The sequence below is a fragment of the Alligator mississippiensis genome, chromosome 4, assembly GCF_030867095.1.
Source record: "Alligator mississippiensis isolate rAllMis1 chromosome 4, rAllMis1, whole genome shotgun sequence".
NCBI lineage: Eukaryota > Metazoa > Chordata > Crocodylia > Alligatoridae > Alligator > Alligator mississippiensis.
Window position 1 is genome coordinate 66,209,629 of NC_081827.1, and position 14,800 is coordinate 66,224,428.

Sequence of the window (14,800 nt, forward strand, 5' to 3'; positions counted from 1 at the left end):
ACAGCTCTACAGCCTCCCTCCCTCCTGATCATCAGACCCCAATCCTTACCCCACACTTGAATTTCTTGGTGGCAGCCTGTTCCAGGAAATGAAACAGTGAAACCTGATTGCCATGTTGCTGCATTTAGGCTAATTAGCTCTGCCTTTCAACAGAGCTAATCATATCCACAGTACCATAGTAAAGTGTGTCTACTGCTTTTTCTGCTTGAGCCAGTGTGTGTATGCTCAGCAACCTGGCTCCTTCATTTGGAGATGGAGGAAGATGGGGAGTTGATCAGCCACCATCCTTGCTGCACCCATGCAGCCCAGGTGTTGTGAATCCACTGTTCTATAGGTCTTTCAGCTCTCCTTGTGCCCTTAATGCCTCCTTGTAGTTCAGTATGGCCACAGAGATAATAGCCTGTGCTAGGCCATGCAGGAAATTTCAGAGTCAGGTTGACATACTAACTCTGTCTCGTCTGAGATTAGTTATTCATTATCTTTGTCATGCTCACTCGCCTAGTTATTTTGATACTTAAGCAGATTTTAATAACAGATTACAGAAAAAGAATTAAAAAATAAAATGCTTGGCACAAGATAGATTCCTTTGGTTAAACACCATACAAGGTTTTTCTGCTGCCGCTTTTCCTCTCTTTCTTCCAGCAGCTGCATGGAGAGAGGAGTAGAGTCCTGCAGGGATAGATCCAGAGGATGGTGGGGTGTTGCAATTCTACTTTGAATTCTTCTCCACCCAGAGTTTAAAACCAGCTGCCAGGCAATAGCATTGGCATTTCTATTCAGGCAGTGCTAATAGAGTCAAACGACTTTAGTGCTCATTACCTGATTCCTGCTAATTGCTTTACACTCCATAGTGAATGGTCTGGGTGTTCAGTTAATGATCTTGATGTTCCATTAGTCAAGCTAACTTTTTTTCCCTACAGCAGCTTGGCTGTCTGTTAGTTACTCCTGATCTCTCTTCTATTTCATAGCCCTGCAGACTGTTTAGGTTTTTTTTTTACTCTTCAAAATCTTGGATCTGCCCATGGAGGCTAGCCTTCACCAGCATCTGCAGTTTCAGCTTTTGGCTAAGTAGCTAAGGGTTAAAATATGTACTGAAAGGGTTAAAACCTTATTCTGTAATAATATATAAGATCCAGTTTACTCTGAGGTAATTTTTGATTTGTGGCAATGGTAGTAGTTGAATGTGTTCTTCTTTTGTAGCTTTCCAGCTCTCAGGGAACAATAGAGACCAGTCTTCAGGATATCAAAGGCAAACTCTCTCCTGGTGGGTTGCTGGTTGATACCTGGGCAAATCAGGAAGGCACACATCCAAGAGACAGGAAGTAAGTGACAACTTTATTATAGTCATTATTTGAGTGTATTCCGTTTCCTACACTGAGCTACACTTGTAATATCCTTATGAATAAATAAATATACATATGTTACAGAAACACATACACAAACAGAATTATGAGCAAGAGTTAAGACGAACTGAAGTTTATGGAGGTTATGGAATCAGGGCATTAAATTCTTGCTCAGTAATCTGTGTAGTATCTGTAATCTGTATTTGCAGTCTCAGATCTGTGCGGTTTTCAGGTAACTCTGGTAATATGTTATGTGTCTGGTAATCTCATACTTGAGAGCTCTTACTGGCTTTCTTCCAGGGCCAGCAAGCAATTCCCCCTCCCCATATTGCACTTCTAGCAATTTTTTTTGTTGTTACCTTTCTGTGAAGCACTGGGACGTTGCCCACAATGAAGGCTGGATTTTTTTTCATAGAATCATAGAGAACTAGGGCTGAAAGAGACATCTAGAGATCCTGTAGTCCAACCCCCTGCCTGAGGCCACATCATCCCTATTCAAACTATCCCATATAAACCATAATCTAAATTCTACAAAAGACTATCATCAACAGAAGTCATTTTGCCTGGAGTGCACTGATCCTCCTGCTGGTATTTGGTAAACTCAGGTTTCTGACTGAAGGGTTTTGCTTTTTCCTCAGGATCATATTGGTTGTCAGATTTGGGGTTAAGAAGCAAATTTTCAAATTGGGAATGTCGTATAGGGTGTGTTTTGCCTTCCTGTGTAACATGGGCCATAGCCTTCTTCCTGGGATATTCTGAGCATATGTTAACCAACAACCTCTCTATTATTGCAGTGGCAGGGTATTGGCAGTGTCCATTTCCCCTGATTTTATTTATTTTTTTTTAAACTATGGCAGGTTTGTAGGATGTTCTTTGTGTTTCTGGTATTGCGCCTTGTAGATGTAGATTCCTTGAGTAAATGATTGCCTGTGAATGAAGAGGACTGGACTTGGTAAATCACAAACCTTCCAGTCCTATGTAAAATTAATTTTAATTTAACCTTTTTTCTTCTAGTCCGGAGAAACTGCAAGTATTGCTGAGTTCTATCACTGATATTTATTATCAATTCAAAAAAGACAAAGCAGAACGTAGTAAGTAACTTTCAATTTATGCTAAAAGTAAATCAGGAAATGATTAAGAGTATAAAAAACAAGTCAGCTCTCAGTCTGTTTTGATAGTCTTTTTAGCAATGGGGAGAGGTGGGCAACAGTGAGCTTGTTTTGCAGTATAGCAATTAGGGGAACCACCTGAGAGCATAAATAAAGTATAAACTTGTTTTTTATAAATTGAAGCAGCTGTACTAAAAGTAATTACACGTGTATGCTTTCCATAGGAGAGGGAAATCCATACCACTGATGATGGCTGTGGATTTTTTGTAGTTTATTGGGGATGATGACTACTAGAATTAAGAATAATATCTATAATCTTCTCTGATTTTTAGGACTTCCTTATAATGAGGAACAAATCCACAAATTTGACAAGTAAGTGAGTTTTAGATTGCTTCTAGAAATTCACTCATGCTTTCAGGTTGCTGGCATATTTTTCCTATTTACCTTTTCTTCTGGTCCCCATTTGATCCATGTTGTAAACTTGGACAGGACTGCATCTGTGGGGTTTTTTGTTGTTGTTTTGTTTTTTTAACTTCTGTCAAGTACCATAACTTATTTATTATAGACAACATATAACACATTTATACAATACATTTATTATTAGAATTTGCTGCTGCTTGTGACAAGAGTAGTTTTATTAGTATGCCTGTGAATGTAGACGATGTTACGTCCAGGCAAGGTTGCTGGGAATATGATATGGACTTTGTTAGAGGAACTCCGAAGTTGTATAAGTGTGCCTGCTATTTGCAGGAGAAAAAGGAAATTCAATGCTTATGAGAACTTTATTATGTTTAAGTCAGAAGTAGCTTCTGGTTACTTATAAGAGCTAGGTTAGTTGACTAAATTATTGTGTTAATTTATTCTTCAGAAAAGTCCATGTGCATAAAGTAGGCATTAATGTAATTCCTCATTCCTCTAACTTGCTACCTTTAAGTGGAGTTTACAGAGTTTTCCCTAAAATCACTTGCTGTTACTGCCACCAGTGCAGCACTACTCATGGGATTAATGGTGGAATCCTAAAGTATATGGAGCATGAGTATTTCTAACTACAGTGTCGTTTAACTGCCCAAGAGCAGCTCTAAGTAAGGTAGACACTAAGAAGGGAGAAGAGCTATTCAAGATAAATGAATAATGTTGGCAGAAGAACAAATGTGAATACATTTTATATTGGAAATTATAACTATTAGGTGAATGAGGCTGTGGCATAGCTTTCTAATAAGTGAAAAGTATATATAATAGGGGTTATGGCTTCTTACAGATGTAAAAAAACAAAACAAAATGGTGCTTTACTTTAAACTCCATGTAACCCTGAACTGAGCCTAGCACGTGGCCAGAAGAGTTTAGTTGGACCTGGCTTGCACAACATCTTTATAGATCAGGCACTGATTCATAGTATCATAGTAGCTAGGGTCAGGAGGGACCTGAACAGATCATCTAGCCTGACCCCCTGCCACAGGCAGGAATGAATGATCTGTGCAGGAGACCCTTGACATTTGTGGGGGTTACATTCTCATATCCCCCGCGAATGGTGAAATCTGCGAATAAGGCACTGTCTTCATTCATGAACGCAGTGCCCCCAGCGACTGCGGGGGGAATGGCTGCGCTGGCGGCATTGGGAGCGCGGCGGCAGTGGCAAGCGCGAAGCTGCCGAGTAGTTCCTTTAAGTGTATTTAAGATGCGGGTTTGGCATTTGTGAATATTTGAAACCGCGAATGCCGAACCTGCAAATAGCAAGGGCTTCCTGTATAGCTGTTGCAGCGCTGGGTCAAACTAATGTGCTGCTGCTTCTGGTAGAGCATGTTTAACTCTTCTCGCCTTCCTCCCCTGCCATGGCTGTCAGCAGCCTATATAAATATATAAAATCCTATGGCAACGTTAAAAAACGGATGCTGGTGACTTTGTCTGTGTTAGGTCTCCCTAGAGCTTTACCACTAGTAGAAACTTAAATAAATGTATGAAAAACACCTGAAGTAGATTAAGCCTGTGCATCTAGTAAAGAAATCTTTGCACTAGCAGGTTAGTTGCTCCTAACATAGTTCATATTCATGCTTTGAATATAGATTTTTTTTTCTTCTATGACTCTGTCTTTGGGAAAATTCCAAGTCCTTTTTGGATCCTGATCATATTCCATTTTACTCCATGTACCCTGAGAAAATCGCTGAAGGGTGGCATGAAGTACTCACTTATGCCTCTGCATTGATTTTGAGCCTGCTTGCCTGAGAACTCTCATCTTCCTATTTACAATACAATTATACCCTGGGCTGTCTGCTCCCCTAATTTTCCATGTAGCTTTTTATCACTGAATCAATAAGTGAGCAGTATTTGTTTTGATTGCTTTCCAAATGAATGACAGGTGTGGGCTTAATGAGAAACCGTATATTCTGATTATACATATATTACTAGTTGATTAGTAACTATAAATCATGCAAGAGTTTAGTTTGCAAAACCCTGAAAGCTTCCATGTGGTCTCAGTCTTTCAAAATTTCACACTGTGTGATTCCATGTTCTGTAGTATATACCTGTACCTGTGTGTTTCCCACCTCCCAACATACATGGTTAAGCAGCTGGTGTATGAGACCATTGCTTATCATGCTGACTGGTATTATCTCATTGTTTTCCGCTGTTTTCCCCTCCCAACTCTGCCTGTATCTGTGTGTTCTTTTGTTTCATAAAGTAAGCTCTTTGGGGCATGAGAGTATGTGTACCCCACCTTGGACAATGCAGTCCTCTTCTGTGACTGGTTCTCCTAGGTATGGTCTAAATACTGATAAAAATACTAATAAACTCTACCCCTTCTGTTTAAATCTATTCAATCATTTGCTTTATTCAAATTTATTTTAAATGTAAAGAATATCACTGAACAATTTAGTTGCAGTAGTTAGACATTGCTTCAAATAGTACATTTTATCTTCTGTGACATTGTTTTTGTAGTATAACCTGTAGTTCATGCAGCATACTAAATTCTTGCATGTTACATTAATACACAAATAACTTGGAAAAAATGCTATCCCTCTCCCCTCAGTTTTGACTCTACATATATTTCATGTGTCCCTCAAAGCTTTAAAATGTTAGTTTGTGAAATGTGGTACTGGCAGTGGTATAACAATGTTCTTTTGACTATTTCTGTATTACAGGCAGAAGCTGTATTTGCATGCCACAAAAGCCATATCTCTGTTCAAAGATGAATGTGTCAGCAAGTATGATACATTTCTGGACAAGGCTGAGGATTGGATGAGGCAAGAGATTAATTCTGTAAAGTTCAACAGTGTTGACAGCACCATGGTTTTATGGTTGCCTTTTTAAAAGAAAATTTATTTTTGTTTCCAGAAAAATGCTTCATTTACGGAAACAGTTACTGACTCTTACCAACCAGTGTTATGACACTGACGAAGAGATATCCAAATACCAGGACTATATAAATGAGGTATAATGTTCATAAATTGTGTCCAGTATTTAGACTGAGCAAAGGATTTTATTCTCTGTTGTGCATCCTCAACAGCATTGACCCCACTTCTTATTACGTTCCATTTAAACTTGTGTAAAGCTACTGAAGGAGTAGAGCTGCAGAAATACGATAATTTGATCTGCAGAAGTTTTATTGCTGGTAGTGATGCGCAGACTGGATCTAAACCAGTCTGATTCTGAGCCCAGGATAAATTTACAAAGGTTTTTTTTTTTAATTTAAATCTAAGCATATAAATCTGAGCATTTAAATCGGAGCATTTGATATAAGAGCATTGAGAAACATTGATCTGTTCTTTGTGGCTTCTATCGCAGTAGTATCTGAGCACCTTAAATATTAACACATTTATCTTACCTTAATACAACAAGGTGGAGAAACATTATGTCCATTTTACAGCCAGGGTCAAGAGTGGGGGAACTTGAGGCACAGGAAGATTGTGACATGCCCAAGGTGTCATACAGTTTCTGGCAAAGCTGGGAAATGTACCAGGGTTCCTGAGTCACAGTCTAGGAACCCTGTGGTGTCATTTTTACTGTCACTCTTAAACAAAACCACTCTTTTTAAAAGCCCTATAAAATTGGAGGCAACAATTCACATCTCTTCCAAAAGGCAAGAATTTTTAACGTTGGTTCAGTGACCATTTTGGGGTGTCTATCTATTTACACCCACTGGAATCATTTAACAACCAGGTTACTGAGGAATATTGAAGCACAAAAGGACATATCCTGCTTTTTTCTGCAATATATTCCTTAAAGATATATCAGATGCTTAAATTGTATTTATTATGCTTCATTATATATTATGCACAAATACAAAACAAAGCTCAGGACATAATAGTGTATGTATTTACAATGTAGTATAAAGATTTATTTAAAACAAAATGTAAAATGAAAAGAAGGTGTGGGATCTGCTGCTGAAAGTCCCAAGCAGAAGTCTGAGTGGAACAGTGTCACTATTGAATTTATTGTATTCTAGTTAGAGTAGTTTACAGAGTCCCAGCCCATGGGTCAGGGCTCCATTTACTAGACTCTCAACAAACATACAACAGGGAGAAAGATCCTCCCTCAAAGAGCTTATAATCATAGTACAAGATAATAACCAACCAATAAATGCAGCAAACAGGAATTGATCCTCCTGTCTCCAGTACTCAGAACCACTGAGCCACTGCTCATCAGCATGATAAGCCACAGTCGCAGCACACCTGCGCCCAACCATTTTCACAGCATTTGTAGACACCACCAGAAAATTTAAATGAAAGATTTTGTTGTGAGTGTTGAGCAGCATGTAGCAGCTTGCTGATCCATGATCTTACACAGGCTGCATAACTTACTTTCTGGTTACAGTTACAGGACACTCTGCCACAAAAAATGTTTGCTGCTTCTGCTGGAATGAAACCTACCATGAATCAAGTTTATCCAAGTTCAAACACATTAGTGGAAATGACTCTTGGGTAAGAATTTCTGCATCAGTATCTTTCCTGCATCTTCTGTAAACTCCTAAATTAAGCTCAGGAATTTTGTCAGTTACAGAAGCAAACTTGTAATGCTAAATGATTTGCTTGTAGAAACAGGGAGATGAAAGCAATATACTCTTCACCATTTCCATTTTCCTCTTCTGTTTTTTTTCCTCAGTTGCCAACATAATGTTTTCTCATCTTTTTTTCACACAATGGCAAGTTGTCAAAACTTTATTGTAAGGAATCATGGTAGTGTTTGGGGAGCATTAGAATATTTTATTATACTGAAGAAACTATTTCCATTAAAGTGCTTTCACTATTGTCTATCATAATATTAAAATTGGCAGTGACTACAATGGATAATCATTCCCTGTAATAATAAAAAAAGCTTCCTTCTGTTCTTTGTTTTATAGCATGAAGAAATTGAAAGAAGAGATGGAGGGTGTTGTTAAAGAATTAGCTGAGAATAATCACATTTTAGAAAGGCAAGTAGATATATCCACTTTAAGGGACGAACTAATTTGATATTGTTGATGGATCCAGTGAGTGAGGAAATGAACAAAAGATATACTACAGACTTTCTGAACTGCAGTAGGAATTGCCCATTCCTAAATTGCTGTTCTGAGATGCATTTCATGCTTTAAACAAAAGTGCTATTTGTTGTAGTACTATGGAAGTCAAATTCTGATTTGCATACCATAAGTCGTAAAATAATTTGGAGCCAGCTGATGGAAGTAACTGTTGCTCAGGGTGGGTAGTGCTAGACTGAAGCTGTACTTCCTGAAGAGATTAACAAGTCTCTCTCTAGATTTTTACATTTCAACCATCCTTTAGGTATAATTTTACAGTGAAATCTGGTTAATCAATCACGGGGCTAACTCATTGCTGTGGTCTTCTTACTTTGTGCATTGAATCCCCACCAGAGTCCTGTTTATTTTTGTACAAAGCACATTAACTACACTGTCATCTATTAAAGCATAATTCGTCATTTCCAAATGTTTATATACACCGACTCATAATAGAATCTGCTCCTGATAGTTTGCAAGCATTAACTGGCTTGAGCTAACTGTTAAATTTTCTTCAGCTTTTCCTGGGTTAGCAAGACAGTGAACTGTTCTGTTTTGCAAAACTTTGGCAGTGAGTGCAAAGCAGAAGTGCATGTAATAGTAAAAAGTCTAACCTTTAACTGATTATTTTTCTCTATGCATAATTTGTGTATAGGGAGCATTGAATTTTTGTAGTAAGAAATTTTACATAATCACGAGTACAATTCGTACTCAACATTTTTGTTTTTATTATAAATATAAAAAATCAGTGTGTACTGTATCTTGAGACACTACGCCTCATAACGTTAAAACCACTGATAAATTAGTCATAGTAATTAATTGTTGTTTACCATTCAGCTAGTGTGACTGTCCAGATTTTATTTGAATTTATAATAGTTATTCTTCAGTTGTAGCTTCTCCTCTACTGAAGCATGACCAAGAAAGTTTGTCTTGCTTTTTACAAGAGTTTTTTGTAGTGCTTTAATTGATGGCACTTGTTACACTCGGGGTTATTCTGTGGTCTTTCGCTAATTTTGCCCAGAGAAGTACAAAATCCCAAACTACCCTGGTTTACTTGGATATTAGCAATCAAGCAAAACTATCAATGGTAGCTCTATACAGAAGGAATGTACCCTTATACTTAACTTCTCACATGATTTCTCTGTGCATACAAGAATTATATTTAAGAAATAAATGTTTCTTGAGATTATATGCAAGGGAAGCAACACAATTACATTACACTCAAATGAAATTGAAAAGAAAATATTTCCTTTTTATACTTGTGTAAATGTTAATTGATTGTATATTGAACACATTTGAATGAGTTAAGAATAAATTGTTTCTTTCACTTTAGGTTTGGTGCTTTGACTATGGATGGTGGCCTTCGGAATGTAGACTGTATCTAGCCTTCAAAGAAGCCTAAAAAGACTTGTTAGGTTTTTGGAGAAAAAAATGCTGTCTGGGGCATTTAAGTGCAGAAAACAATTCTGTACCTACTTGTGTCTTCTGTAATTCTAGTATTTAACAAATTGTGTAAATATGTATTATATTGTAAATATAAAAATGATATCTTTTTTGTTAATGTTAAAATGGAATGGCTCTTCATGTTTAAATTACCCTGGGGAACATGCTTGTTCAAAGAACTCTAGCAAAGGTTAATGGCAAATGCATTGATAAATTGTCATTTATTTGCTGTGAATGTTGACCCTTCTTGCATCTTGATGAGTATTACTTCAGTATGTAGCTGAGGACACTGCTCATCATCTGTGAAATTTGAAGACCATTTTGCCTTGCCTTGCTTCTGTAATTCAGTATGAACAGGAGCTATGAATACAGGAGAGAGAGAGAGAGATGCATTTCTTCCTCATCCCCTTGTAAGCTATCAGTATGCTTACATGTGAGAGAACATATACAAATAATTTTTTAAATTACATTCTTATTCCGCTCCATATTTGGCACCATATTCTCTGTAGTTATTTATATTCTAAGCTAATACAGTCGGCTTATAGAAGGGTAGGTGTTCTGACTTGCAAATTCCGGATCAAAGTACAAAACTTTAAATATTTAAAAGAACGCTTGACTCATTTTGTAGAGCACAGCAGCCTCAGAATTCATCTGGAGGCTTGGTTCTTACCGTGAGTGAAATATTCTTGTTAAAGATAAGGTTTTATTAAAATGGCTTTTCTCAGCCTCCGATTTAGGGGGTCACCATGAGAGTAAAGAGAAGACAAGGGGCCTCAGCATGATGGTTGTTCATTGTTGGAAGTCATAAGCCAGATTCAGTAGTTTTATTATTAGAAAAATAATTTATTAATTTAATTCTCAGAAAGGGACCAAACCTACCAAAGAAAGATGATGTTGCTTATTTTATGGCCATTTTGCTAAACTTGGCAGTAAAAAGATGAATGTCTGTGGCTTCTTCTACCTTTTAGCTTTTGTCACTTAAAAAACTTGCAGTCAGAAGCAGCTATTCAATACAAACATTAGTGGAAGCAAAACCAGTAATTTCACCCAGCCTAACTCCAGTTAATGGTTTTTCTCAACTTCAAACTACACAGCTCAACCCAAACATGTAGCATGAAATAATCTGCTTTGAAATGTATAAAATTAAAATTGAAACAAATATCCTATCTTGTCTAGAAGAATGTATAGTGCAAAGAGGTTCTGTAGTAAATCTGTATTACTTTTCCATTTGCAGCCATTCCTAATTGTTAAAATTGGACATGTGGTAGTATGCGGCCCCTCTTTTAGATGGATCCCAGGTTATTTAGGGTTTTTTGTAATAATAAAAAACAGCCAACTAAACAGCTGTGTATAAAACTCAATTTGCTATGTTTCCCTTTCTATTTCTAGTGCAGAACAGGAATAAAAACTTCAAAATATAACTGTAAATATTTTCATTTTATACTTAAAATAATAGCTTCTCAAGTTTTTATTTATGGTTAGTTGCTCTAATATTAAAGTAAGGGATATACATTGCTTTACTGTCTTTGATACTAGGTTCCCATTTTGAATGATGGTCTTGGATTTCCTTCTGACTACTTGCTCCTTACCAACTTGAAATGTTAGCTGAACTAATGAAAAATCATTTAAACATCTGTAGGAGGAATGATGCATCTTGGTTTGTGAATTTTTGGGGGAAAATTACTGTGCAAAATGGCAGCCTTGTTGTTGCATAAAAATTATGGGGTGGGGGTCGGGGCGGGGGTTCTGGGTTTGTCATGTCATTCAAAGTGTTTACTTCATTGTTATCTACGTGCGAATGATTTTACTCATGCCAGCAATCCCATTGAAAATTTTATGCACAGAGATGTTAGAGCAGTGATTCTCAGTCTTATTGAGTCACCCCTCCATATCTTTTGTGAATTGAACAGCACCCAATTAAAGAAAAATGTCTGTATATTTGAGTGCTTACCTCCTTGCAGAGGGCCTGGGCAGTGGGGTAGGAGTTCCTCCAGGCAGAAAGAAGCCTGAGCCTGTGTTTGTCTGCCTAGTTTATCTGCTTATGTCCTCTGTGTTAGAGAATTGGGTCCTTAAATTGCACATACATGTATATTAGAATTCCTGCAATTTTCTGTAATGCTAACAATTATTTTAAGGAATCTTAATTTTGCAAAATAAATTGATTTGTTGGTTGGAGTATCTAGTTTTTTTAATGAAAGAAACAAGGAGTCGGCTACAGACATCTTGTTTGCTTACACTGAAGCAGGTTGAATGGTGGAAGATTAATTGTTGTAAGCATCTATTTTGTATACCACAGTATACACTGGCTTACTACTGTCACAAGAATGAAAATGTTGCTGTTTTGTATCATGTTGCTTTATAACATGTTAATTTTAAAATACTGCTGGTTTTAGTTTTGTGAGCACATCAGTAATGTATATAGGCTTGTTAAAAATCATTGTGGGAAATGTATCTTGTTACACCATCACCAATAGACTTTTAGTCAACTGTAGTAAACAATCAGTAAGATGATTGCTTTTTATGAAAAATCTTATTGGCCTTGATGCATAATTCTGTACCATGCAACTGGTTGTGTTCTTACCAAGTGTCCTGATACTATCCATCATTCTATGAGGTATTGTAGGCTTGGTTTAAAAAAATAGGCAATGAAAAATAATGTTGTTTTTCCATCTGAAACTGATTTACTGTTTTGGGGTTCTACTGTAATGCGCTACTATAATCCATTAATTTAACAAGCCTGTCTACATATTAGTTGTAAAAATGCATGAGTGAATTACTGTTTAGATGAATACAACATCACTATATTTCCATGATGTGTTTTAATAATTTACGCCTTCTTGTCTTTTTTTTTACTTAAAACTATATTGGCTTCTTACTTTTCACAATAAAACATTTGTTACCTTCTCTAAATCCAGGGAATTAAAGGGATGAAGATTATAAATGTTAAAACATTATTTAGATTGCATTGGCACTCAAATTACTCTGGTTGCTATCCAAACACAGAAAAGCCAGTTTCTATCCTGTACAATAGTGCAAATGCAAGCATAGGCTAGATGCCAGCAGAGTTCTGGGCAGAGTTACAGAGTGCTAAAACTGCCTATGCATTTTCTCTGCAGGAAGTGCCACAGGTAGAGCTGAATCAGTGCTAATGTAATAGCACAATAGATGTTAAAGGTCCCCATAGCTACACATAGGAATTCATTAAAAATAGATTGTAATGCTATTGTAAAGATTATAAAAATCAGGAGGTGTGCCACCTTAAACCTCTTTAACCATAAATGGAGCCTTAAAAGAAAGTGAAGACAAAACAGGAAACAAACTGGAGCTAGACAAAACTACTTTGGGTAAATTTAGAGCCAGAATTGATCCAATTCTGAAGTCTACTACTGGCTAGGATGTAGGTTTACAGCTACTGTAAATATATAAGTCAAATTCTTTACTACTTGTTCTAGAAGAATTATGGCCATTAGGCTTTTACTCATTGACCTACAGCTGTAAGTTACTGATTTGAAAGTCAGGGTGTTCAAACCCCACTGCTGGACACTATGAAGAAAGTGTGGTTATATGCTTATGCTATGGACAGACCACTTCAACAAACAAACACAAACATTTTGTATTTAAACTATGAATCCCAAAGTACATCTTCTAACACTTAAATTAATTGTCACATGTTTTACCTGTATACCCCACTGATCAATAGAAGTTTTGTGTGTTGTCTCAGGTGTCAAGCCACAGAGGATGTTGTCTGCAAAACTGACAACCTGGCTCTTCAGCACAAACTATAAAGGCTTTTTCATTCTTTTTGTCAACCTTTCCATCCCTGGTGTTAGCCAAAATGGTAGCATATACAAATGCCCCTTACTGGCTTATTTTTTTAAATTGAGAGGTATGCTTCATATTAGCAGGTAAATAGCAATAAGTAAAGCTGTTGTGTAAAGTTGGCATGTGCAGACTGGCACCCTTGTAGGAGGCTGTGGAGTATTTGGTATCTCTGAAGGCATTGCACAGATGCCTTCAGGGATGGCAAGTTGCATCATTGTTGTTAAACAAAGAGCAGCCATCTATGTTTATCTTTTTGTGACGTGGTCATATCACACTCTGACACCCTCCAAATAAACTGAGTAGTTGGACACTGCTTTGACAGCTTTTTCTCTGTGATACCTAGGCAGATTCAGTTTCTTTTTTCCTTCCTTTGGGGAACGTATCCACTAAGCTAGGCTATAGCTGTATACAAACAACAATGAGTAAACGGTAGTGACAGTTGACGTTATGGCATCCATCCTAAACTTTACAGTAAGGGTTCCCATTGCGTGGCCTGTGCGCCAAATGTGTCCTGTGACCCACTTTGATGCAGCCCTTGGCCCACTAGTACTTTTTTACCAGTAAAACCAGGAGTCCTCAAAGCGTGGCCTGTGAGCACCTGAATGCAGTCCAGCAACCAAGGGCTGCTTTTGGGAATGGGACTTCAGGAAACCCTGTTTCAAAGGCATAAACACATAAAGGGGAAAGACTTGTGCATTCCTTCCTACCTTCACACAGCTTGCAGCACTCTCAGTGCCAACTTCAGCTTTCTCTTCCCATCTCAAACCCAGCAAGTTTGGTGAACCTGGGTTAGGTACATAGGTGCTGACTTTAGTTTTTGCAAGTGGTTGTGGGGTTTTCTGCATTCCTGTGCTGAGCCCTGTGCATACCCAGAAGAGGCATCATGTTACTTCATCCCAGCTCACCTGACATGGCTTATGGGTGCTGAGCACACACTAATATTTTTTTGGTGGGTGCTTGAGTCCCAGGGCGCTCATGGTCTTGGTGCCTACGGTTAGGTAACATTTAAGGATGTGTGCGTGTCCTACTGCAGCCTTAACTCTAAAACATACTTGTTTGCTAGTCTAGAACAGGGAACTCCCATGGTGCTGGAAACTAAGCACTGTGGTATTTCTAGTCTTATTCACACTGCCCTGGCTTCATTTCTGTGCTACTTAGACCTTGCATGCTACTGCTGAACTCTGTGGAGGGAATAAAGGGTTTGCTTTAGCTGACAGCAAGGGGGGGCAGGTATGGACAGGTTAAGGGAGCTGATCACATAAGAAATCTATATAGCTGGATAACAAGCTGTCAAATTATAGAGACCGCATTTTCTCTCCTACATCAGAGGGCAGCTCCTCTCTGCTCCCTCTGCACAGGGAGTGAATTTTGCAGGGGAAGGGAAGTGGGGGTAAGGTTTTTACTCCGCTTTTTAAAGGTTTTGAAGATAGGTTAAAGGGGCTAAGCCAAGGGAAATAAGCCCCACCTGGTAGCACTGACCAGTCTGGCATAGGCAGCTACAGCCCACTGTAAAGCTCCCATTAGTTATTTCTGCACTGAGCAACCCCTATCCCCAGTGCAGGTGTGAGGCACTTTCTGTTGCTACTCATGGTTATTAA

The 14,800-nt window shown here is 37.9% G+C and overlaps 1 protein-coding gene across 3 annotated transcripts in view; it reads left to right on the top strand.

Annotated features, from left to right (window-relative positions):
* TBK1 (TANK binding kinase 1) overlaps positions 1-12,206 on the top strand; it is a 43,912-nt gene extending 31,706 nt beyond the window's left edge. For all 3 annotated transcript variants that reach the window (XM_059726057.1, XM_059726058.1, XM_019493108.2), the window contains exons 14-21: positions 1,201-1,322; positions 2,358-2,434; positions 2,785-2,824; positions 5,587-5,688; positions 5,780-5,876; positions 7,259-7,365; positions 7,785-7,856; positions 9,271-12,206. In XM_059726057.1, the coding sequence (XP_059582040.1) occupies positions 1,201-1,322; positions 2,358-2,434; positions 2,785-2,824; positions 5,587-5,688; positions 5,780-5,876; positions 7,259-7,365; positions 7,785-7,856; positions 9,271-9,322 (669 nt within the window). In that variant the 3' untranslated portion in view covers positions 9,323-12,206. The remainder of the gene's footprint in view (positions 1-1,200; positions 1,323-2,357; positions 2,435-2,784; positions 2,825-5,586; positions 5,689-5,779; positions 5,877-7,258; positions 7,366-7,784; positions 7,857-9,270) is intronic.
* The last annotated feature ends 2,594 nt before the right edge of the window (positions 12,207-14,800 follow it).